The 24,935-nt window shown below is 41.1% G+C and overlaps 3 protein-coding genes across 3 annotated transcripts in view; 1 reads left to right on the top strand and 2 right to left on the bottom strand.

Annotated features, from left to right (window-relative positions):
• The window catches only part of LOC110982553 (ras-associated and pleckstrin homology domains-containing protein 1-like), a 52,064-nt gene extending 43,442 nt beyond the window's left edge, over window positions 1-8,622 (bottom strand). Inside the window, exon 1 of the mRNA XM_022241034.2 lies at window positions 8,472-8,622. Within this exon, the coding sequence (XP_022096726.2) occupies window positions 8,472-8,509 (38 nt within the window). The 5' untranslated portion in view covers window positions 8,510-8,622. The remainder of the gene's footprint in view (window positions 1-8,471) is intronic.
• Window positions 8,623-10,393: 1,771 nt separating this feature from the next.
• On the bottom strand, window positions 10,394-16,872 carry LOC110982542 (kinetochore protein Spc25-like). Its single transcript, XM_087148283.1, has 7 exons — window positions 16,776-16,872; window positions 14,952-15,151; window positions 14,013-14,078; window positions 13,226-13,372; window positions 12,081-12,185; window positions 11,468-11,563; window positions 10,394-10,991 (listed from the first exon to the last, which is right to left on the bottom strand). Exons 2-7 carry the CDS (start codon window positions 15,133-15,135, stop codon window positions 10,873-10,875), a joined length of 717 nt encoding a protein of 238 aa, XP_087004409.1. The 5' UTR covers window positions 15,136-15,151; window positions 16,776-16,872; the 3' UTR covers window positions 10,394-10,872.
• A 218-nt stretch (window positions 16,873-17,090) lies between these two features.
• LOC147796288 (ras-related protein Rab-18-like) lies at window positions 17,091-24,189 on the top strand. Its single transcript, XM_087148238.1, has 7 exons — window positions 17,091-17,279; window positions 18,632-18,687; window positions 19,160-19,221; window positions 19,634-19,706; window positions 20,465-20,583; window positions 21,310-21,435; window positions 21,892-24,189. Exons 1-7 carry the CDS (start codon window positions 17,209-17,211, stop codon window positions 22,003-22,005), a joined length of 621 nt encoding a protein of 206 aa, XP_087004364.1. The 5' UTR covers window positions 17,091-17,208; the 3' UTR covers window positions 22,006-24,189.
• Window positions 24,190-24,935: the final 746 nt, after the last annotated feature.

Genomic DNA, 24,935 nt, shown 5'->3' with positions numbered 1-24,935 from the left:
CTCAAGTGACTCAAAATCTGTTTTTTTTTTGGCCCGATTGTCAGTTCTGTCCCCTCGCTCCCTGAAGTAGGCGGAGCTTGGCAACAGCCTCTGTCAGGGAAAGAATTGGACCACGGGTGGGCTGGATGCAAGTTAACCCAATAACCTTGGGCTGTGCTGCTCTAGGGAGGGCATGATGTTCAGCGAGGGAAGTCAGGCAGGAGGGATCAGAAATGGCAAATCTCTGCTGAGGTTATTGCTGTAAAGCAAGCGTAAAATGAATTCGTCCAAGCTGAAATCCATCTATAGGGTTGTGTCTAGCACAGTGAAATGTGGTTAGGAGATCAGAGGACTAAGTGATGGTAATCTGCGCAGACAGGTTCTACAAGCAAAACTACACATACTACATGTATGTTGCATTTTCAGAATTTCGAACATCACTGAATGAAGAGCTAAATTAGCCTGCCACAGGAAGGCCAATGTACATAAAAGTAACTTTTGCAACTGTGAGGTTTTTACTCATTTCTTTTCATTGCTCACTATTGAATGGGAAGAGGGAACAGGATACTGGTACTTTTTATCTTGTGTTTAATTGGCACGTGTTATGAAACTTTTGATATTATTTCAAAATTTGCATTACTCCTTGAATGACAAACAAAATGCACTTGGCATACTTTACAACAAGTGCCACACTACAGAATACATGTACATGAACAGGCACAAGTAACAGGCTGTCACTGATATACACAGTGAATGTACAGGTTTTATGTCCTTTGTGCATGTAATGGGCCAATACATTTGACACATAAAACTACAATGCAGTCGGATAAACAGGGCACATAACAGTATACATGTATGTATAACAACAGTTTGTGTATGGGCTGTACAGTACATGTACATGTATTTATCAATACCGCAGTTGAGGTGAATAACACACAATACATGTACAGTCCGTTCCATGAAATTATTCATCTGTCTTACGGTCTACTCAGCACGACATTATCAGTCATCAGTAACCACCTCCAGTAATAACGGACTGATGTTGACGACGAGAGCCTGGCCGACCTGAATTTCTAACAGACCAAGACCAAGATGTAAATGGATCTGGAGACAGAAGCGTGGGAAACAGGCAGAGCTGCAGTGGAATCCAAGAAATCAATGTCCTCCAATTCTTCTAAAAGAGAGAAACCCTGACGGGCACAAGGTGGGGAGTGTGGGTTCTGGCAGTGAGACCAAAGCAGCAGACACACCATGCAGAGGATACATGATCATGTACATGTATACACCTCTGTGGTACATTTGATCAAGACTGCAAGATGCATGACTTTTTTAAGAGAGGGGACTTTTTGAAGGATTACAGGGAATATGCTGTTTGTTTTTATACTAATAATGTACCGATGCCACACTTGAAGTTGCATGGTAAAAACAACTTTATACATACATGTACATTAACTGCATTAACTGACAGGTACCCCTGTACACTGGAGACAGCTCAAATATTTTGTTGCTGATTGCTTAGGGAGTTAACATTTTTACCATGTTCTTAACACTTTCAGAAGCCAAATTGCATCAGAAAAAATCATGAATTATGTTTCAATTTATTTCAGTTTATCAAAACTGCCAAAATCATAACTGCTCAATTTACACACTCCACTCTTAAAGAAGTTTATTGTGGGTATCCCTACCTGGAACACTGAACAGACGAAAAAAGCGTGCTATTCCTGCTGATATGATAACCATCTGAATAATTTGTTTTTCTTTGCGTATCACTTGACCCGGGTTGGTTTATCATCTGTGTAAACTGACTGTGGGAAGATCTACGATAAGGACATGCTGGAATTCATAATAATCTGGGATTTGCATTCTAACCATAGAAAAACTACAGGGCAGAACGATCTGAGTAGGACAGAGCAGGCACACGGGTAAAATGTGTGCAGAATATGCAGGGAATCATCCATTACAGATGTACATGTACCGCCCGTCAGTCGATGAAGTCTATCATTTCTGTTCAAATAAGAAAAATGATACACTTCAAATCTACATGCACATGTATCTGGAGCATGTGAGTGTACACAAGTAAATAACATTTCTCTGCGGTTATGATGACAGCAATCATATGAGAGAGAACCAAACTATGTATACATGTAAATATTCTTCAGTTTAAAGAAGGAATACAGAAAGTTCTGAAAAAAGCATAATAGTAGGTAATACATTGTACATGTAATACATTACATGTACATGTAAATTGCAGTTGTAATATACATGTACATGTATCATACACATTGATGGCAGAAAAGGCTGTGGTATCAATGATCTACATGTCAAACTTGATTGAAGTCCCTCCCTCTTTAAATGGAAGCTCAAATCGGGACAAATGGCACTCCATGGACAAGTCACTAGCCAGCTGGAAACATGAGAATGCTGTTGCCCTACCTGGCTCTGAGAGGAAAGTAATACGAAACATCACTTTGCCACAGGAAGTCCTTTCAGGGCAAATTTACTAACTTCCCACAAGGCACTTAGTTCAGAACACAGAGTGTCAGGGAAAGGAAAGGTTCTTTCCTCTCAAATGCTGTACTTGTATCTTCACTCTCTCTCCCTACATGTATTCTCTATCTCGGTCACATTTTTAATCAGACTCAAAGTGTGCAGTGCGCCAAACTGACTGCAATTGCTGTTAATTACCTACATGTAACATGCACAAACAGTTGGCATTTTATCACAGTGTGAAATCTAAATCGGTTCATAATGTGAAGCTGAACTCAGTGAACCCATGAATATACATGTATAGGCATGTCGTCACTGTAAGCTTTTAAATGTTTAATGAACAGATAGGTGATGACACTCGGCAAATGTCTGTGAGCAAAAGTGAAGTTTGGTCTCGAGAAAAAGTCTTAATGAAGTAGGAATTGCATGATGTACATGTACAAGCAGCTAAATTATGTATACCGGTACATAAAAATTCCATCAGAACCTAATCATGAATGGATACTGTGATCCACGATGATCCCCTCATGTCCTGTTTTATTCATAGTGATGTGGTATGTCAGATGATGGACACTGCAACCTTCAAACTAACATACATGTACATGTAGTATATGTACAATGTATGTAAATGTACACGTACATGTACGTACAGGTACAGTGCATGTACACGTACCAATATGTTATATGCCCACCAGCTCTGCAATGTGTTCCTACATGTACACTTCATGTACATGTACATACAAATGACAGTCACCTGTATGTTCCACATTCACCTGTCCCTTGATATACATGTACATGTACAGTCTGACCCCCTGCCCTTACTACAGTACGATACTAACTTCAGATTCTGCGCAAGGTTTAAATCTGCCAGTTCATCCTGAAGCATTCTGATTAAGCTCAGCAACCCTGCACATGTACAATATACATGTGGACAGAACGCAGACAAATCTGCCAGACAGAGGCTTGTGCCTGTGTTTCATCTTACATGCAAGCTTTCCTAACGGCCAGATTATAATTTGCAGGTTTCTTCTCTCTGGTCAAGACTCGAAGCCTAAAGGAGCTGCAACTCTAGTCCTCTGGCAGACTCCCTGGCATCCTTAATTAAAACTCGAAATGAAGTGAAAATTAAAGAACTGTACCCCTGTACAGGAAAACAGCACCTGCAACATTTGATGTCTAGCTACATGTACCGGTATATATAAACATATATTTGAAATTTTCCCAAGTACCCGTGCATGTAAATTTATCTATGTTTATTCAACGTATGCATACTAATACAACACTTCTAAGTCCAAGACTTTCTTACATGTATCACCGCACCTGTTACAAATCTTCTTTTTTCTTCTGTCTTGAAATGCCCCCAGTATCAAGGGATGGGATGGATACTTAATTAAAAAAAAAATGTACATACTACATGTGCGTACGATGAACACATCCACATGGGGGGGGGTGCCGGTAGTTAAATGTAGCAAGCTGATGTACATGTAACTGGCTGTACTGTCACTTACAGATTTGTTAGTGCTGCCAACATCTTGTAAAAAAGTGAACAATCCTTTTCCAATACATGTATATTGTTCAGCTAGATTTGAAAAAGACTGAGATTAGCATTACACCCCACTTTAAGCTCAAAATGACATTGAGAAAAATGTTCCCTTTGAAAGCACCGAATGCAGGAATGCGCAATCAGCTGTGTAGTCAGCCCAGTGTACTAATTAAAGATGAGAATTCTGGACTGTAGTTTGCGGGAGAGAATGCTCGTTCACCCAGTCCAATGAAATTATGTGTAATTACATTCAATGACCGTCAGCAAGTAATTACAGCCAGGGATCAATTATGAGCGAGTGAAGTGACTATGTCAACATTGCCAGGGTCTCTCTAATTTCCTTTGGCGTACATGTGGTTGGGAGTTAGGAATTCCTGGAGAGGAAATAATATCAGTGCTGAAAATGGCACGAATTCAAACATTTAAAGAGAAATTTCTTTCTGTGCATTACACTGGTCTGACACTATGTACAGATTATAAGTTTGGCCATTTGTGATAGCGTGATTTGAAAAATCTGAGTACTTAACTGTGCATATAGGGTTCATGGACTAAAAGTATTTCTTTAGACTGCTTTAAAAGCATGTACATGTACAATGCTGACGTGCATCCACAAACTGGTACAGTACAGTACATACTGGTACATAATGTGTACAATATCATACCATTTGCCCTGTACTTTAGCACTCACTTAAAACCCTAACCCCCTAGGGTGTATGTAAAATCGTGTTGAAATCGGAGGATTTGGGACTGTTAGGGTTAAATTAAGCCAGGTTTCCCACTACAGCTTGGAAAAAGCCCTTGATTTGCAATACAACCAAATTAAAGCACGATTCCCATTCTTTCCATTAAAACTGCTCATGTTCATTTGAAAGACATTAAGTAGGTCAAATCTTGCAATACATGCACGTTGAAACTAATTCAGTGTTAGAGTCATGAATGCCTTTGCATCTTCACTCAACAGTCACACTTTTGAACCAGCACTTTTGACAACCTCCTTACCACCGACAAAGCGACCATGGCCTTGTTTATTGTGCAGTCAGTTATTATTTATTTACTGTGACCTCCTATTGCAGAATCACCTGCAACTGTTCTGGCAACGAGTTGACTGGGTTCCAACTGATCTTCGTTGACTAGCCATGGAGCTTTTGGCCCAACCCTGGAATGTGGTGGCTATTGTGTGGGGTTTATTCAGTTGCAAAAGAGGGAAGGTCTGATAATACTGTAGGCCGAATGGTCTGCTCAAAGTAATGAATTAAAGCTGGTACCAGTGCATACGTGTACATAGTACACAAACTGCACAAAGTTGAAAAGAGACTGAAAAACGACTCGTCAGACAGTAACACTGACAGAACATGTAAACACTGCATGGCATAGTCTAGGGGATTTACACTTCCACTGTTCCAGAATCTCATCATGCTACGAGTATGAGAAAAATATGTGTACACACTTTTCAATGTACATGTAGATGTACTGCAAAGGAGAACCACGGGCCCAGAGTTTACACAACGGTTCAGCGGAATCCTCACTGTAACAAATCTAAGATTTGATATCTTACATCAATTTTCAGTGTGTCCATGTTGTCAGTACACACACTGTATGCTTGCTCGTATTAATTAAGCGTGTGCATGTACATGCAATCCCTTCACTGCTAATATAATCCCTTCACTACTATTTGATCATGTTATTTATCAACCATAAATTCAATCTAGTACTTTGCTTCTGCCACTACCAGTACATAACGGAGCACTGTAAGTAAGATGTTGAGCACTCCGCTGAATATGAAATCAAGAACTGTGTATCAGAAATTCCGAGAAATTAGCATGTACAATGTACATGTACCTTCATTATCAAACCTTTGCTTGAAATAAATCATGCTAATGTAGCTCTGTGATACAAGGCTAATCCCACACAATTGAAGACAAAAAGATAAGTCCACTCTGAAAGGACAGGGACATACATGTACTAACTTTAACCCTGTATGTAAAATCGTATTGAAATTGGAGGATTTGGGACTGTTAGGGTTAAAACGAAAAGTACAAACTGCACCTAATGGAAAATATATACATGCCCATTGATCCGGAATAATACACTTAGAAACCATTTCTTATGTACATGTACATGTATGGTATCGGGGTACATGTACAAGTAGGTAGGCCTTCCTTTATCCGGTACGTGGCTAAGATTCTGGTATCCATTGACAGGAAGGTCCTTCAGTCCCATAACGGAGGTGGGGTACACAAACGTTAACAAAGAGGAAGCCACAAATGAAGGAAACCCACATGTGGGTAGAAACAAAATCACTCCAACATCTGTGCCTCAGGGCCCTGTGGATGAATTGTTCCCACAGTTGGAAACCATTTAAAAATTGGGCAAAAATAAGTGTGGAGAGTTGTGGTACGGTGCAGTGCAAAGGGGACTGTACATGTATGTATACATGCGTGTACATACTGTCCACAGAATAAGTACTATTGGTACGGGCAGCCAAAATTTGCAGAAAATCCTTGGTTTTCTCAGATCTTACCGTACTTCTGAATGTACATTTGCCCCAATAATTTCAAGGGGAGACATTATTCAGTATTGACAGCTGCACTGGAAATTTTTTACAATTTGACAAGCATCACTTTTGTACTGACAGCCAGCCATAGTTTAACCAGCCACTGGCTGACAAAAATATGACTTTTACATATTGCACATGTACATGTATGTACATAGAAAGATCAGGCCCAGTATGGCCTCATTTACCATTTCAAAAGAGTTACTACAATGTACAATATATTATTGGGCCTACCAGCAGTACAACACTCAGAAGTGCCTATTTACAATGTCTACAGTACACACTCTGATACACTGCAGCAGTGTGTAATTTGAGATTGGAAAAAGCCATTTTGAGGTAAGGAATACACTTTTTGTAAGATTCTTTTTAATCTTTTCCAAGCTGTGCGTGCCTCTCATCAGAACTTGCTTATTTCAAAATTGAACCTAACACAGTTCCTTCTCACAACACGTACGGTAATACCAATGTAAGTACGGTATACATATTGATCTTACTAAACAAGGTTCTGTGCACAGGAGTACAACATGTATGTACATGAATAAAAATGAACTGGGACTGAACAAACTATGAGTGTGAAGAATATCCAAAGACATCGACTGTGAAGAATATCCAAAGACGTCAACATCTTCTTTCGTGATTACCAAAATTAACCCACTGCGACAAATTTAGCAAAAGTATGTCAGAGCAGCATTCCTTGAACTCTTATGAACTGCAAGCGACAAAAGATCTTTGAGACATTCCTTCAACATATGGCAATTTAGCTCCGACTATCAACGTCAACCCAGTCAGGCATGTCCCACACTATTCCTGGTAAGGTGTTGTTACCAAGTGGCCAAGGTGTAGGCCGCATCACATACCTATAGCTCTTATTAAATAACAGATGTAGTGTTGACAGGATGAAAGATTAGCTGATGTAAAACAACAAACAGGGAAGCAGGGAATTCAAAAGCATTGATCAGCATTTTCCTCGAAATTTCCCTTCAGAGATCTAACAGGCTCAAATGTTGTTCGCTTCCTTTCACTTTCACAACAAAAGGCAGCGGACAGGATGACTGCTTCAATAACACAGAGAATCATTTTTTGGCTTTTTTGCATAATGTTTGATGTTTCATTCTTTTGGTTTGTCTCATTTTATCAGCGACACCATATTACCATTCCGTGTAAATGAACAAAACAATGAAAAGTACATGTACTGACATGAAATCTAAAAACATTCTTTTCAAGAAAAATAAATGAAAAGAAATATTAGTTCTTTAAATGTTTGCTATCCAAAAGACGGCAAAATGTAACCCTGTTAATCAGTTGGCAGACCACTGTGTGAATGCCTACATGTACATGTACAACAGTTTGCAAATTCAAAACAGAAATCCTCACAATTGCATGTAATGGAATCAAAAACATTCTTCACAAAGGTTTGCAGCGGCTTACCCTAACACACATCCTTGTAAAGAAAACATGAAAAGAGTTCTATGTAGGCCTATTTCACTTTTTAGGACATACAACGTAGGCTTAGGCCCTAGGCCTATCACTTTCTGACCGCTGTTACAATGTATCACTGTACATGTTGTAAGAGGGAACATATTATTAGCAGATTGGTGTTGTCCATCCGTAAATTACACTGCAGCAGTCCTCAAACTCAAGCAGGAAACATCGACTTAGGCTATTTTCTCTCCCAAATTCCTGAACCTTGGAAATGTTTGAAATTGAAGACCTAAATTTTGTGGAAATAATACAGGCCTACGGCCTACAACGTGCAGTGTTGACAGTTGAGTTCGCTAATGCAACAGTGCACATTACGTTGACCGCCAGAGCACAGGCGACTTTCTGTCACTTTCAGAATACTGCTTTTTTTGAGTGAAATTATATTTACAGAATCTTTCACCTAAAAAGCTTGTAGAAAATACTCACATGTTGTCCCCCGAATGCCTGTCTTCCTCAGAAGCCATAGTTTGCGGTCGAAAACTTAAATTTTTTACAAACAAAAATCCTGCGCGTTGTACCTTACTTCCCGTCGCGGCGTTGCCAACTTCATGAATGAAAAAAATTGTCTAGAGTGGCATACACATATTGACAGACGTGTAGTGGGTGTGTACCGTGGATTCATATGTCGTACACGTTTTACATGACGCTGTGGTTTTGATTTCAACTGCACGTTAGACGAGGCTGCCCACGGGGGTAATAAAACTGGGCAAAGTGCGCAAGAAATAGAAATCTTGGGTAGAAATCTTGAGGCTTTTGCTCAGCGTTAGCCCGCCAGATAAAACTCTTCATAAAAAACACGAAAGAAGAGGATTTTTATTGGAAACTTGACAGGCTGACAGGACGGCTTTCCAAGTGACGAAAGACTTTGTCGACCATACGTGAGACGCATTTTTTTACGAGCCGACATTTTTGCGGTGAAAAAAAGTCACATACAACGGTACCAAATTAAATTCACCACCACGTTTAAGTAATTCTTATGACAGGTAAACTGTTAAATTATGAAGGGTTAGATGAACTACAGAGCTAGAAAACAATTGAATTAAAATGCAATTTAATCTAATCTATAGTCCAATCTAATATCTGATCTGATCCAAATCAAATTCATTACAGAGCAAGTTAGTTCCGCACCAAGTTGAAGTGCAACTCAAAGGTGCACCACTGCCAAAAGAAAGAAAACTGCCCTAAAATTGGACTTGACAAGTTGCAATTAACGTGCAGTTCGCTCACGCACATGGCTCCCATCCATCAGTATGATGATCAACAACCAACCATTAAATACTTCCGGTCACCCGTCTGGTCTGTAATCGATGGCTTATGATGCCTTAGTCATAACTAATTGGTGGTTTGTGCCATAAATTAACCGCTATTAGCCATTGTAAACTTTTGGTTTCATTCACGAAGTCTTTTGTGGTGAAACAATCGACTTTGAAAACTCTTTTGCCCACGTAAAATTAGTCATCACTGAGAAGCGGTTAGGCAATCCACGGGAATTACAGAGAGAAAAAAAGCGCTCACTATTAAAAATAAAAGAAACAGAACACCAATTGTAGAACAAACACCGACTGGCAAAACCAAGTTTTTATATTGGTTTCAAGTTCTCCAAACTTTCTTTTCCAAAGTGTATTCAGGATCTACTGGCCGATTCGACACGAATTTCAAGTGAGTACAATCCGTCAAGATTTTTATGAAGAACCGTCCACTTTTAATACCAAAATAAAAATATACTGAAGGCAAGAAATCAGTAAGTGATGGCTGAGCGAGAAGGTGTGGATTCGTTCCCTCGAAATAAAACAGCAATGTTATCCAGTAAAGTGATCTGTTCGGGAGAGGGCGCCCTTTACGAAAAGCATGGGCATCCTGCGTGGAAGTTCACTGATATTGTGTTCCGGCTAGTAATTTGGAGTAAGATGTGGTATAACCAACTTAATATTCGTAGGGAAAAGAGAGTTGATATCTAGAAATATGATGAAGCCATCTATATTTCAAAGGTTGCTCCACTCGTTCTGTGTAAGATGGCCCACAACTGTCACGGCAAAAGCGCCACGGAAAAAGCAAAAGCGCCTTGACAGTTGTGGGCCACCGTATTCTGTGCCTTTGCTGCACCCCTATAGTTAGCCCTCATTCAAAGCGTAATCCGCCCCGGACTTACATTGCCCCCAAGCCTCATTCTAAGCATGCTCTACCTCCGTCGGCCTGGTGTTGCTCCAGGCTCAACTTCAGTCTAGCATTCCCCTCTCCTCACTCAAAGCTTGTTCCCACCCAGTCTAATGCTGCTCTATTCGACATTTTAAGAACTCACCTTTGCAAATGTTCAAACATTCAAATAACTTATTCGTACAAAACTCTGGTAGCATTCGGGAATACATGTTTTTTTATTCTACAAAAACACACACTGCACATTTTGTAACACAAATATTACAAGGAAATAATATGAGGAATAATAGTTTCAGTTTTCATTTGTTGCCTGTAAAACTGAAAGAAGAAAGATGCGAGGGGATATGCATTTCATGGTGTTTAAAATCTATCGACTGTTTCATGGATTTTACATTTAATTGATAAAAACATTTAAGATTTCTGTTTAATATTCTTGATCTGCTGGTCACGTTTATTAAAAAGGGAAACACTCCAAAAACCTCCCAAAGCAGCTACATACACGTATATGAACTAAAAGCCTATGTATTCTTTCCTATCATCCAAAAAAAGATACCGTTTAATTTTGTGTTGACTTCGGCCCGATATTTAAACGAAAAGGAAGTGGACATGTATCTACACTATACCTGTACAGGATGGAATGACATAATTACATCTTTAAAAATTCTTGAATGGTTCAGAGGAGCCCTTTAAACTTTCTCCTGGTCGTGATGACAAACTTCATCAAGTCGTTGGATTTGTTCAGCTCTTCCACCATTTCGTCCAGGCCCTCGATAGTCGGGTTGCAGTCTGTCACTATGAAAGAAAAAACGGCAAGCAACAACGGGAGTGTGTGGTGAGGCCAGTGACTGCGAGGAAACAGTCGAGACGTAGGATTAGCCTATTTGAGTTATGGCAGACACAGAAGAGGGCGCTATTTGGCTGGGGTAAAAATCTTTAGTTTTGTGCTAATGCCAAGCCATGTTCCTCGAGTGTTAACGGGGGACTGTGGTTTCACAACTGGATAAAAAGAAAAAGGCTCGCTAAGTTCGACTGAACAGAAGTCTGTGAGGTTTACAATAAATTGGAAGTTTGACTAACTGCTCAAAATGAATGCACCTTGTCTAGACCCAACAGCCTTCTTTTTGGCGGGCTTGTGCCCAATTGCTGTCGCATGCCCAATCTCGGACACATTCCCTACAGTTCCCACAAGCAGGCCAGGGGTTCAAGGAATGCTTGTGTAAGTTTTGTTGTTTTAAGGATGACGTGGTCTCCTTGCGTAGGTTGCTTACGATTGTATTTATTGTTCTCGATCTTGATCGTGAAGAGGAACACTCTGTTGTGGTCTTTTTGGTCGAGCTGGGTGAAGGCAAACTGCAGCTGTCCGCCTAGACAAGGGATTGATAGAAAATTGTTAGACTACGGTTTTTATCATAAACGTAGGGAGAACCTAATTCTGGTGATTTGGACTGAGTTTTGTGGTGCACGTGCAATAATCCAAGAAATAAATGCAACTTAAAAACTACTCTTACAGCGTTCACGTTGCATCTATTTCTTGGATTATTTCAGATCATTGATGGCCCATTTGTGGCATTTCAAATATCTTACGCATTTGTGGTGGAACAACACCTAAGAAAAATCACTGATCGAGAAAGGGTTACTGACCCAGCTGAATTACATATAACAAAAAAGTTTCTGAAGTACCAAATCTCTCATTTTCCTCCAGTCAACCTTCAAGTGCTTCCTCCAAGCACCCTGCTGAAATACACTCACATGTAACATTTGGAATCTGCTCGGTGAAAAAAACAAAACCTCAAGGGAATTTAGGTTAAGGGCTGTAATGTGAGGGGAGAGTTACTTGATGCGCACCAGAAAAAGATCTTTGTAAAAGGCTGAGGAACCTACCACCGATGTTCTTGAACTGCAGACCCAGCCTGTCACGGTACAGTCCCCCTGCCTTATTCAGTTCTCGCAGTCGGGCTTGGGTGGCCTTCTCTTGAGCCTCTACCACTGCGTGCATGAAAGTACAACAGGAAGTTGACCTTTGACCTTAAAAGTTTTGTTTTCAGTTTCCCTGACATGAAAGAGAACTTCAACGCGTGCTTTTGATGTCAGCAGCAATCTTTATTTCGTTTTTTTACACAATAGATTGTATTAACTATATCTAAAAAGTGAAATTGTAATTTACCATTGTGACTCATCTTTCAAAGCCCTTTGAAAATATTTACGGTTTTCAACTTACAGAGTGACCTGTTCATTGGTTTCACTGCACTTGGAAAAGTAATACTCAGCAAACTGCTTCGGTTTTTTGCATGTGAAGGGTGCTGTTACATGTAAGTGTTAATACGGTTGGTTTCACAATAGTGCGCCTGCAAGAGTTTGCAATGTGTTGACCAATCACAGTGCGTGAAATCTGTCGACCCAATGCGCGTTTGGAAAGGGTCAACAGATTGCGCGCCTTGTGATCGGGAAACGCGTTGCAAACTCTTGGAGGTGCACTACTGTGAATCGCCCGTATTAACTGTGATAGACAGCTCCACTATCAACTGAAACATGTCTGAAGTGAAGGCTTCGCTGGAATCCATCTCAAAAAGAACAGTTGAAGGTTTCTGTTATAACCTTAACATAATGATGTTGTTAAGTCCATAATGTTTGAAGGACCACTTTGAACTTAAAAGGTTTGAAGTGAGTCTGCTTACTCACAGGGCAAAAGTAATTTTGGCAAACTGCAGAAAGTAGCAAAACCCGAACGATGAAACTTCTAAAAATAAAAATCCTGAAGCCTTGCGTCAAAATTCCTGAAATCAAGGAAAATCCTGAGAAACCACATCCGTGAAAGAGGTTAAAGCGCATGCATAGCAATCAAAGTAGCATGCAATACAAAACTTGAAAACTAGGACTGTTTTATCTCTCATAGGATTTTCACTGTCTCATTCATCAAAAGTCAGGTACTCTTGGTTATGGGCTTTGGCTTACTACAACAGCAGGCTAATGGCAGATAGCCACAGCCCTAGTAAAAAACAAATTCCAGTATCTGTACACAGTCTTACAATCTCTCTGCTGGTTGTACTTTGCCGTCTCGGCCTGCAGTTCCTTCTCCTTCTGCTCCTTCTCGAAGAGCAGTTCTTGGCATCTGGCCGACGACTCTTCGATCTGCTCTCGTAGCTCCTGCAGTCTCCTCCTGTTGACCTCTTCCACTGGGAGAATTGACGAGTGTCAAAGGCGGAGTTTGATCCAAACATCACTGAGTTTGTGGGGCTTCGACTACATGAGTTTCCCATAGTTCTTTTTGGGACCCAAAATTGGTGTGGGGACCCTCAAAGTTCCCACAAGTCAGCCCATTTTTCTTTTATCTCTGTTATCTGCGGGAGCAAGCTTTTATTTTTCAATTCATGCGAAAAGGACCGACTGACTGACCATGAGTAATCGCTTGGCAATTTACCCTCTAAATTGAGCTTGGGGCAAAAGGATGTGTTGCAGTTCTCTAGGAGTGAACGGCTCTCGTCAACTGCGATTAAAACAGAACACAAGTTCCTGCTCCAAACTTTTCAGACACTGCCACAGTTACAAGCAAGTCTCGAGCAGAGCAGATATCCAGTGGCACATTTTTCTTTGGGGGGGGGAGGCAGTGTACTGTAACCAGTGTTGTAGTTGAGTTTTTCATGACATTTCCAGGCTGCGGTAACCCTGCTTAAGGCTAGATCGAACGGCTACGTAGACATGACTACCTTTACCCGGGAGGCCCGCTCCTTGTCCGCTAACCACCACGCCCCTGCAACGTACTATCCCAGCAGGGAGAGATTGTTTGCAGTATTCCTAACGCTTCCATCCACTCACCTTGTTTATTGCTCAGCTCTTGTTGCTCCAAATCCTTCAGTTCCTTTTGAAGTGATGCAATTTTGTCTGCAAAGGGGGGAAAAAATGACGGAACCAAACTCAAGTGCTGTTCAGTTTTTTCTTCAAGGCAACAGTTTTCACATCCACTGCTGCGGTAGGTTGAAATAACAATATATGCAGTTGGGGCAAGATAGGAACTTATACTACGGAAAGTTGTTTGCGGTGACACCACTTAGCTTGAAAGATCGATCTCTTCCTGGGCACGTGTGGCTCCTTTTATCACTTGCCGTAAGTATACCCAAAATGAAAACTTTCAGATCTTATAGGAATTTGTAGGTTAACTAGTCAGACTTTATGTATTTTCAGATGAGTACCTGTCTTCTTTTGAAGCCTAGTTCTCCACTGCTTCAAGGAAAGATCAAACTAAATTTGCAGCCCCCTAAAAAGTGATTTCTCCAATGAGGCAGTTATTAGAAATTTGATGAGAGGGGGGGGGTGGAATCAGGAAAATAATCTGCACCCATTCAGAAAATTCTTCAGGGAAAAATCTGGCTCATGTGACGAAATGAAAGCGGAGTAGATAGGCAAAGCTACAACTCCCTTCTCCTTGCCCCACCCCCCAAACAAACCCTCTAAGGACTTATCCAGTATCCGTGTTAACTGAAGGGAGGCTTTCTGTAGAGCATCTTCGGGTGAATCTTTTTATTTCGAATTCAACAACAAAGTACAAAGGATCTACTCATGCAGATCACAGAGGAACAAAGACCCACCAAATTTTCGAGCCAAACGTGTCTAGACATCTTTGTGACATAGACGCCCTGTTTTTCACTTCAAGGCAAATGCGGACCCCTAGTTTTTCGACTCTGGCCCCGCCCTCAGTGAGGGTCAACCGTGCAAGCTCTCTGATGTCTAAAATAAAATCGTGAAAATAACAGCAACCTCTGCCTTGCTGGACGGCCAGCTGGTGCTCTTGCCAGTGTTCCTGGAGGGACTCCTGCAGCCGGTCCCCCGTCCAGTGGTTGAGGAAGGTGTCCTGGACCTGCAGGAGGTTATTGGTTAACTTGTCCAGTTCGGAGGGCTCGCCTATGCCAGGACAGCCGTGGTTTGCTGTTACCGCCATCATGCTGAGGGAGTTAGTGCTGGGGATAAGGGACAGAAGAAAAACTTCCAACTTTGAAGGTTGTGATGGTCCAATCAGGAATTCTTTCCATACTGTTTACGACTGAACCAAGCACTAGACAGCAGTTTTGTAGCAAACTCTTTCCACGACTGCATAGTCACGAGGTCCCTCATTTCGCCACCTACTGTTAAGTCAAATTGGTTTTCACAGTAAGTGGTGAAATAAGGGGCCCGGTGACTATACCGTCATAGACGTTACAAGGGACGTATTAACATGCACATGGTCATGAAATGATATGCATATGGTTTAAATGCATCAAAAATTGAGAGCACTGCCGTGCATGACTGCCGTGTGGCAATGGCTGAAGGCAAGTGTACCTCAGGCCGAAGGACTGAACACCAAAAACATGACAAATAAACAGGCATGACAGGCTTCACTTTTACTTTTATGAAATGAAAGTAGGAGTAGGCTTCAGTTTAGATTTTGTCTGTGAGCATTTGAAGTTTCCGTAACCCTTGAATCCCGCCCTCTCTTGTCTTGTCACTTGTGTGGCACTGGCACTGTGGCAGAGTCCACCACAACATGACCATAATGAAATTGTCTCATCATGGAGCTATAGGCTAGCTCCATGGTCTCATGGACCACTCGATGTTAATATAAGCCTATCGCAAATACTGCATGGGTGATTTTGCACAATGGTAGAAAGGCATTTGCCCTTTTTTCCTTCCCACAATGCCTTTCTAGTTATTCTACCACTGTGCAAAATCACCCATGCAGTGGGGCCTAGGCCTATTTGCGATAAGGTTTAGGCCTAGGCTTAGCCCCACTACTGTGGCATGGACTCTCACTCCTGATCCATCCTTAGCCACACATCCGTATACGCAATTTCGTGTCGGCGTACTGAACATTTTTGGCGCACCCACTTATCATCGTGGGCGCAATTTTTTTTGCACACGAACATGATCCTTGAGCTTTCCGTTTTCTAAAAACCATTTATTGAATGATTTCCCTCACGTTATTCAGGTATTTTCCAGTCTTTTCGCCTTTATCCATTCAATCTAACGGGCTCCATCTCTCAGTCACCATCTTTAAAAAAGATCGTTGAACAATACGTCACTTGACCCCTCATCGTCTCGTCGGCTGTTCCATCATGTCCATGTCAAGACATATGTAATAAATGGACCGAGCGATAAGATACTACATGTAGCAATGGGCTCTTCCAAAACTTTGGCAGCAGGATGTCTTGACATGGCTAAGGATGGATCGGGAGTGAGAGTCCGTGCCACAATAGTGGGGCTAGATGATGACATGAAGTACGGTTGGTTGGTTAGGCCTATCATGCCTATGGATAGATATCATTAACCCTTCTTTGGCTTTACAGCACAAATATGCACAAGTGCCCAAGATCACTCTCTTGCATGTTGGTGCAGTGCACAACACGACACAGCTAGCTAGCTGTGCTTCTTTGAGATGTTTACCAAGCAAGTGACCCAAAGACTTGAATTGAAAGAGTGACTTCAGCATTAGGAGGGTTAAGTTGCTTTGGTTTGCCTCTGTCTTCTTAATCAAAAACCCCTGCATGCAAAGTTTTATTTTATACGTTACAATTTTACCCAATTAATTATGAACTCTGAGTATTTTACCTGCATACATCTATGGCAGACAAACAAGAATGCAAACGTACAAAATTCCGACTGTCTCAACAGTTTGAAAATGGCGGAAATTTGAGGTTAAAGTTGACACCGAATAATGATTGTTAAATAAATAATTTGTCCACAGAAATAAATACATATTATCAATTAAATAATCAAAAAAAAATTTGTAAACTTACAAATATTTAAATGCAGGAAAAACGTTGTCGTATTTGATAAAATTACTGATAAACATTTTCTTTTAGGAGTTGTGAAAGAGGCAAGGTCAAATCCAGTTGAACTGATAACGTCATCACTAATTGAGATTTGAGAAATCAACAAAAAGTTTCTGAAGATCTGAATGTGCCAGGTGACGTGAAGAAGGCGGACATACGTGTAAATTATAGTACCTTTTGTAAATAGAAATCAGTAATTTTCGAGGAGAATGGACGAAGACGACATATTGACAACACTCAAGATTCTTATTATTGGAGAAAGTGGTGTGGGAAAATCGAGGTAGGCCAGGTTTCGATCGACATGATCGAGACTCTGTCTCTGACCAGCTGATGTGTTGCAATATTTTTCTGTCGGTGTAGGCCTACGTACGTCTGTAATCAAGTACTGCAGTAGCTTGCCAAACGTACGGTATAGTGCGTACGCACCTTCAGGAAACTGGATCGATAAGATTTATTGTTGGCCACACCATGGTTGATGGTCATACTGACAAACCAGTGATGTGTCCGGCTTAGAGGTGTTGACCATGTGCAAAAAGGGTGTCTAATTTACATGTTAGGCCTAGCACCCTGTTCCCTACTTTCGAGAACTCTAGTCACTAACTCTGTGATACTCCGTGTGACTTCGAGGAGACAAGGTTTACATGGCGTCATAATGCTATGGGGTTTTGGAAGCGAGTTTTTATGGTGAAATGGTTCACAGCTGTAAGAAAGCTATTAAATCAAATTTCCCCTGTCAGCATGCATACCTGCTTAATCTTTACCTCCTAAAAAGGGGATAACAAAAATTTCAGAGCATGAGACAGAATATTTTTGAAAAAAAAAAGAGATTTTTGCTTATCAGTTTTTCGCTTCCGCCTGTAGACTGTCGGTCCATTCATGCCGTTTGTGTTTATCAGACTGCACATGTGTTGAGCCCACCAATGACCGCGAGCCTGCTGCGCGTCTTGGCTTGACCATTTTCAGTGGCGGAGGATAACATCACACACGGCGCAGCACATGTGCGCGTCCAGGTCCGCGTCCAGGTCCCACGACAAAATCAACTAATGGTGTCATCCCCGTTAATGCACCCTGTTAATGCGTCATCATGTTTTGCAATATTCAAACGAACTGTTTAACCCTAACCCTCCTCAATACTCCAAAATTCTTCGGGCGGTTTTGGAGGATTTTGGAGGATTGAGGGTGAATGGCAAAAGTGCATGGCTGATTGCGAAGGATGCCACGAGTGAAGGTTGTGGGTTAGACCATGTGTTGTTCTTGCTCAGTCGTACATAACTTCAGTTCGATATTTCTTTTGAATCAACCGCACTGCTCAAGAATGCCATTCACACTGCCTCAACACAATGACAGAAATTGCCGGAGGATTTTGAAGGATTGAGGCAGTAGCCACACCACCAAGTAACATTTTCAAGGAATTTTTGAGGATTTCAGAGGATTGAGGAAGAGTCCAATTTTTTTCACACCACCCCCCCCAAATTGGAGGATTCTGGAGGATTGAGGAGGGTCCCTGGCAAAAAAGGCCAAGGGGGTTAGCGTTAAGACCTTCATACAAACCTGACAGATGTATTTTAGTTTGAGCAATAAAAAAAAAAAGGAATTGCTGTAAATTGTGTTTGTTTCCTTGCCTTCACACAGCCTTCTGCTGAGGTTCACAGATGACACATTTGATCCAGAACAAGCGGCGACCATTGGTAAGGACGAAACCATTGCCAACTCCTGCACACTCCTCTGCTGTGCAGGAAACCAATGGCACATTCTTTGTACATGTACTGATTGGGAATGAAGTCCTTTGTAGAATGTTAGTGGTTTCGTTAAGCCCTGCCATCCTTAATCCTACAATATTCCACGAAAATGGCCTTGTTGATAATGTTGGATCATGGAGGACTGGGATAATGATGATGTCCCTGTACCTGTTATTGTAGATTTTGTAGAAAATGATCATTTTATCGCTGGCTTTGTCAACTTCAACCACGTCATTTTTTGATAGAAATTATTTTTCCTGCCGATTGCATCGTAAAGGAAAAAACCTAAACTGTAATTTATCTGTGTTGATCTGTAAGCATTTATCGGAAAACACTGGAAAAAAAGTGGATAACTTTGCCATGGAAATTTATGATTGTGAAATGTGAAGATCTAAAAAAATCACACTCCTCTTTATCGTAGGTGTCGACTTCAAAGTGAAGACGCTGTCGGTAGATGGAAACACGGCCAAACTAGCGATATGGGTAAGTTTGTGATTTGAGTCCTCCCCCATGCTCACATTTTTCTCCTGAGTAGCCACATTGAAAGCACCTGCTAAATGGAAGGTTTTGGCTTGAGTGTTTCCAAGTCTAGGCTTAGTCTGTCTCTAGATGTGCCTGATTTCTCGCATCCCTGGCACCACCAAACTTTGGAGTGTCTAGCTCAACCAAACGTCGAGCATTGCTAAAGAAACATCAAACTATTCCAGACTTGACCGATGTCACTTGAGACGTGACAGCATAATATCCTATTCACTGGATTCTTACTATTAAATCCTATATATAAACTTATATCATGCTTGGATCGGTGAATATCAACTCGGCGTTCCCATGGTGTTGCCCTGAAAGTGTCGGTCACACATGTATAATTGATTCTACGAAACTATCTTCCTCACAGGACACAGCAGGCCAGGAGAGGTTTAGAACATTAACGCCAAGTTACTACAGAGGAGCACAGGGTGTCATATTAGGTATATTATTATTGTATATCAAGTAGGTAAGAGTTCCATATACGGACATCACTTATTTCCCCTTGCAGTGATTTAAAAGGCATCAGAAAGGGATAACAACATCATAACATATCCCTAAAAGTCAAATTTAGCAGTGAAAATGTTGAATCATTTACTTAGAAAACACAATTTTTCAGACCAGGCTCATAGGGTTTGCGCACTTTGTGTCAAGTGATGTCTGTATATGGAACTCTTTCCATCAAATGCATGTATATTAAACTATATGGTAGGAAAAGTGTGGTATAGCATGTCATATGCAAGTGTGATATCACATTATGTCATATGAAAGTGTGGTATAGCATGTCATATGCAAGTGTGATATCACATTATGTCATATGAAAGTGTGGTATAGTATGTCATTTGCAAGTGTGATATCACATTATGTCATATGAAAGTGAGGTATACGTGAATGAATTTTGTTTATAAATACGTATAACAAGGCAATGCCAGACTTCATGTTTCAGATCTGATAGTCTGTTGAACTGATGGATCTGCTGGTGTGATGTCTTTAAAACTTGTCCATGGTTTATTAAGTGAGGCTTTCATTAGGATAATGAAAAAAGCGAGTCTGATATGGAGAAAGCTGCAGGATTATGTGGGTTTTCTTTGTCTTAGAAAGAATTTACAATTTCCCAGTAGATCCTCATTGGGCTTTTGATAACAATCAATGGAGAAGTCTTCTCCAAGGTGACAAATTTGGCCGTGCTTTGTTTTGTCAGTGTACGACGTCAGCAACCAGACCAGCTTCCAGCGGCTGGACCAGTGGCTGAATGAGCTGGACACCTACTCCACAAAGGGGGACATCATCAAGATGCTGGTGGGCAACAAGATCGACAAGGTCAGGCTCCCACCAGGCTCTGTGGGGAAGGGGGGGGGCGAGGACTTCGCTGGATCCAATTCCACGATGGTCCCGCTAAGCGGGAAACATTGCTTGTCAAATTCTTGTGCTGAGCCAAAAGTTAGTTCACAACCCGTCACTGTGCACGGAATCAACTATGGCAATTTAGCGCTCAGAGGTGTGCAGTATGAGTTGAATGCACCACAACGTATTTGAATTTCGGACGTAACACAGACAGTTTCTGAAGAAAGTGTTAGTTTAGTCTTCATCCCGGTTAACCGTCACCTGTTGAGAGGATACCGTGCACGATATGGGGCCGATGGGTACCCCCCCTCACATGTTCAAACCCTATATACACTCTAGACTATTGTTACCTAACACATCCCCCCCATAGAAGTCTGTAAAGAATTCCCAAGATTCCGATCAAATGATGACCAACACAAAGGTGGGGGGGGGGTTCTCTCCGCCCCATATCTTGCATCATATGGTTGAGAGACCGGGATATCGTCTGTATTCTATGATTGGGTAGTTTCCTTCATCTATGTGTCCCTAGCTATTATTGCGACGGTCTCCACACTAATACAGAATGTTTGCAGGGGTTTATGACAGGTATCATTAACCATATGGCTTCAGAAAAATCAGGATTTTGTTCTAAAAAAAAGCCAGTATACGTACGCGTATGAAGAGCCTGATGTCGTTTGTGTCTTATGAATTTTCCCCCTACAGGAAAGGAGGGAGGTGACGCGGGACCAAGGCTTGAGGTTTGCCAGGAAACACGCCATGCTATTCATCGAATGCAGTGCCAAGACAAAAGACGGTGTCCAGTGTGCCTTCGAAGAACTCGTAGAAAAGGCAAGTGGAATATGATCCTATCATCATGTCGGCTCTTGGTTATTCTTCTGTTTCGTGTATCCACTTCACTTGATCCACCTCAGAAGCTTCGAAACGCTCGTCTTTTCGAATGCCCTTTGTTCACTACACTTAGCATGTTGTTACCATTTACGATTGTTTGATGTATTTAATTGGGTTTTCTGCAAGTGGTTTAACCCTAAAACCCTCTAGGTGCTCTGTGAATCACAGGGAATCTGGCTGCGTTTGGCCTGATTGGGGTTATTTCCTGATCATAAATGGTCCAAACTCTGGGTCTTTGACTCGAAGTCCAGACACGTCCTTTCATCTGCAGAACTCATTGGTTATATCCAAACATACCTTCATAGATTTCATCTTGGGCAAAAATGTAAGAACAAATCTTTGAGTGCGTCGAGTCTGAGTTCTTACCCCAATTCCTGTTCTGTTTTCTGACCCTAGATTATTCAAACGCCAGGTCTGTGGGAGAACGACAGCAAGTCCAGAGGGGTGTCGCTAGGGGGCCAAGGAGGGGCGGCAGGGCAGGGCTGCAGTGGCTACTGCAGCGTCATATGAGACGCTGTCCACACCTTCACAAGACTGTGCATTGGGCATCAGATCTCCACATTGGAACCAAATCACGGAATCAGAGACCATGCTATCACCTGGATTCGTCTTCCGCAGTCATGGAAATTCCTGAACAAGTATTTGCAGCAGTGTCTGCCGGGCAAATTCTGGAAGCTGCGTCAAATCGGAGAAATAAGAGTGTTGGTTATCCCGGACAGGCGGTGTGAAGTGCTTTGGAGACTCTCAAATGCCATGGCTTGATATCATGGAAAAATATGAAGATCCTTGAAATTTTTGTTTAGGGGGGGCAGAATTCTTTAAAAAATACTTTATTGTCCAAGGCATGGATCAAATCAAAGTATGTGTTAACATCCGTGCAAATGTAGAATAATTCTTTTCAACACCTATGCTGTTGGATTTAAAAAGATTTACTCCACGATGAGGCTTGCATCAGTGTTTTTATTGCTAAACGAAGTACATGTAGCTTCAGTTGGATCATTGAAGTTGGATCATTGAAGTTACAGATGTGCTTGATTTGTAGGGGGCGGGGGGAAATGGACATTATGATAGGGGAACAGTTAGGACATGTAGTAATTGGAGTCGGGTTTACACAATGCCATTTCATAAAAGAGTATTGCTAAAGTCATTTTGTGGTCCAGCAGAAATTGAACACGGCTTTAACCCTAAAAGAACCGGGCTGTTTTGGCCCATCTCACCAGATGTGGTTTTGTTGTGGTCATTTGAAGCACAAGGCTACACACGTAGAAAAAGTATACATTTTTGGCGGACCTGTCTCGGAAAAATATGCACTGCGCAAGAATAGTATGATCGATTTTCACAAAGTTGGTGTCTAAATAACCCCAGAGAGTTACTCTTAAAAAGGCTTTGAGGCTCAACTCCTATAAACATGCACTGCGGCAATATCAGACAGATGTTGAGGCCCCTCCCCCGGATCTTTCAGTGTTAAAGCACGCAAATGTACATAGAAAGATCTCAAAAAGCAATTATTTGCATGAAATTAAAAATCGTTGGGTCGATAATGATTTGGACAATGTGTCGATCCCAAATGTTTTATCAGTGTGGTGAAATGCTGGTGGTAAGGTAGTCATTGTTTAATTGAACTGTACACATTTTGGACTTTCCTAGTGTGAGTGTGGTCATGTTGGATGAGACAAATTGTACAGTGGTCAAATCGGGAAAGATATGTAACCCGTGTGTAGTAGCTACCTGTCGGAGTTGGTCTTTAGTTTCAACGTGGTTGATTCCAGTTACCACAAATCTCTTGATTATTCTGATCCGACCCGAGGAATAATCTCACGCCAAAGGGAGATCTCAACCAATCATGATGCCGAGATTTGTAGGTAGACGTAAATATTGAAATTGGAAACTATATTAACACCATTTTTATTTAATAGCTTAACCTGCTTCACTGTTGGAATTTTCGGAGGGTGAAATGTAAATTTCCTAAATTTTGTTTTTTGTCCTTCATTTTCCTACAACTTGTCTTGGGTCTACAAGAGAAGAAGAAATCTTCAAAATCACAGAGTTACGGTGATAATTAAATTACGTGGACAGGGAAAACCAACTATTAAAACAGTATGTAATCTTTCAAAATAATTTCTCCAGAAGTTATTTGCCTGCTTATGATGTAAGTAAATTGTATATTTATTTCTTTGCTTATTTTGGCTAATACGTGCAATTCACAATAGTTTCCCTCCAAGAGTTTGCAACGCGTTGGTCTATCACGATGCCCAAAATCTGTCGACCCAATGCGCGTTTGGAAAGAGGTGACAGATTTCGCACGTTGTAATTGGCCAACGCGCTGCAAACTCTTGGAGGCGCTCTACAGTGAGTATGAAAAAAAGGCAACAAGATTTCTGTTCAAGTTGGTGAAAATTGGATGGCCGACTAATCATTCTTCTTGGACAATGGGACAGAATGGGCTTGGGACCAAGTTTCAGTTTAGTTACACCAGCATAAATTCTCTTCAATTCTCCATCTCATTTATGAAATGTTCAGACAGGCGAGTCATTTCATAATCTCTGGATCAAATGTGTGTTGCATTAATGTGCTTATTACAGGTTCTAGCCCTGCAGAAAGATATCCTGAAGAAAGCAATGTTAAGTTGTGATTATTCATTCATTGTTGTCAAGTTAGTTTCTAATAAAGATGCCACGGTTATTGCAGTGTCTAGGACTTGGTTCCAAGCCCATTTTGTCCCATTGTCCCAAAAGAATTATTAGTCGGCCATCCATGACCGTTTATGAATAAATAATATATTATTGGAGAGGAGATAGGTGGTTTTAAGGTGCTACTGCTCACTTGGGTGTAAAGGTAACAGTTTTCACCAACTAGACGCTGATAGACACTGTATTGTGACTAGCCCGTATTGTCCTTTGTTTTTTGAAAAAGTCAGTTCAGGGTGGTTTTAATGTCGTTTAGGTAAGCATAATAAGTTTTTTCCACCACTTTTATAAATTATTCGTCAAAAGCAATCGGAACTTGTTTTGGTTTGTGATTATTTATTCAATCATTTGTGCACGAATTCGATCCAGTTACTTTACAAGCTGGACATGACTTCTCCCTCTGCATGTGTTTCTCTGCTTCAAACAATTTTAAAAGTCAATATGAAAAACGTATAGCGTGTTTAAAATGTACATTGTAAATATAAAAAAGTGATTTGAAAGCAAGAAGTTGTCATATTATTTTCGGCATGTTACCTTGATTGAGGAAAGTGTTCTTCTTTTATTTGAAAGCTTTTGAATTTGGCACTCGTAAAATAACTGCGTTTTTGCCTATATGATTCCATGTTGTAAGAACATTCTTTTGGCAACCCATTTTGCTCGTCACGGTATGTTTGGTTCTTTTGACCACCCGCCATCGGGCATGATAACGCCCTCTGTTGGGCTTGGCCGGTATTGGGGCGGGGCAGTTTGCAC

The sequence above is a fragment of the Acanthaster planci genome, linkage group LG17 (genome assembly GCF_054643075.1).
Source record: "Acanthaster planci isolate LZ-2023a linkage group LG17, COTS_SCS, whole genome shotgun sequence".
In the NCBI taxonomy this organism is placed as follows: Eukaryota; Metazoa; Echinodermata; class Asteroidea; order Valvatida; family Acanthasteridae; genus Acanthaster; species Acanthaster planci.
This window is presented reverse-complemented; position numbering and strand designations above follow the sequence as displayed.

Coding starts and splice junctions, on each gene's coding strand:
- LOC110982542 (XM_087148283.1), bottom strand. CDS start 15,135: ATGATGGCGGTAACAGCAAACCACGGCTGTCCTGGCATAGGCGAGCCC. Junction 13,373..14,012: donor AGAGCTGAGCAATAAACAAG/GTGAGTGGATGG, acceptor CAATTCTCCCAG/TGGAAGAGGTCAACAGGAGG. Junction 10,992..11,467: donor CGAGAACAATAAATACAATC/GTAAGCAACCTA, acceptor TTTCTTTCATAG/TGACAGACTGCAACCCGACT.
- LOC147796288 (XM_087148238.1), top strand. CDS start 17,209: ATGGACGAAGACGACATATTGACAACACTCAAGATTCTTATTATTGGA. Junction 19,707..20,464: donor AGCACAGGGTGTCATATTAG/GTATATTATTAT, acceptor TTGTTTTGTCAG/TGTACGACGTCAGCAACCAG. Junction 21,436..21,891: donor TCGAAGAACTCGTAGAAAAG/GCAAGTGGAATA, acceptor TTCTGACCCTAG/ATTATTCAAACGCCAGGTCT.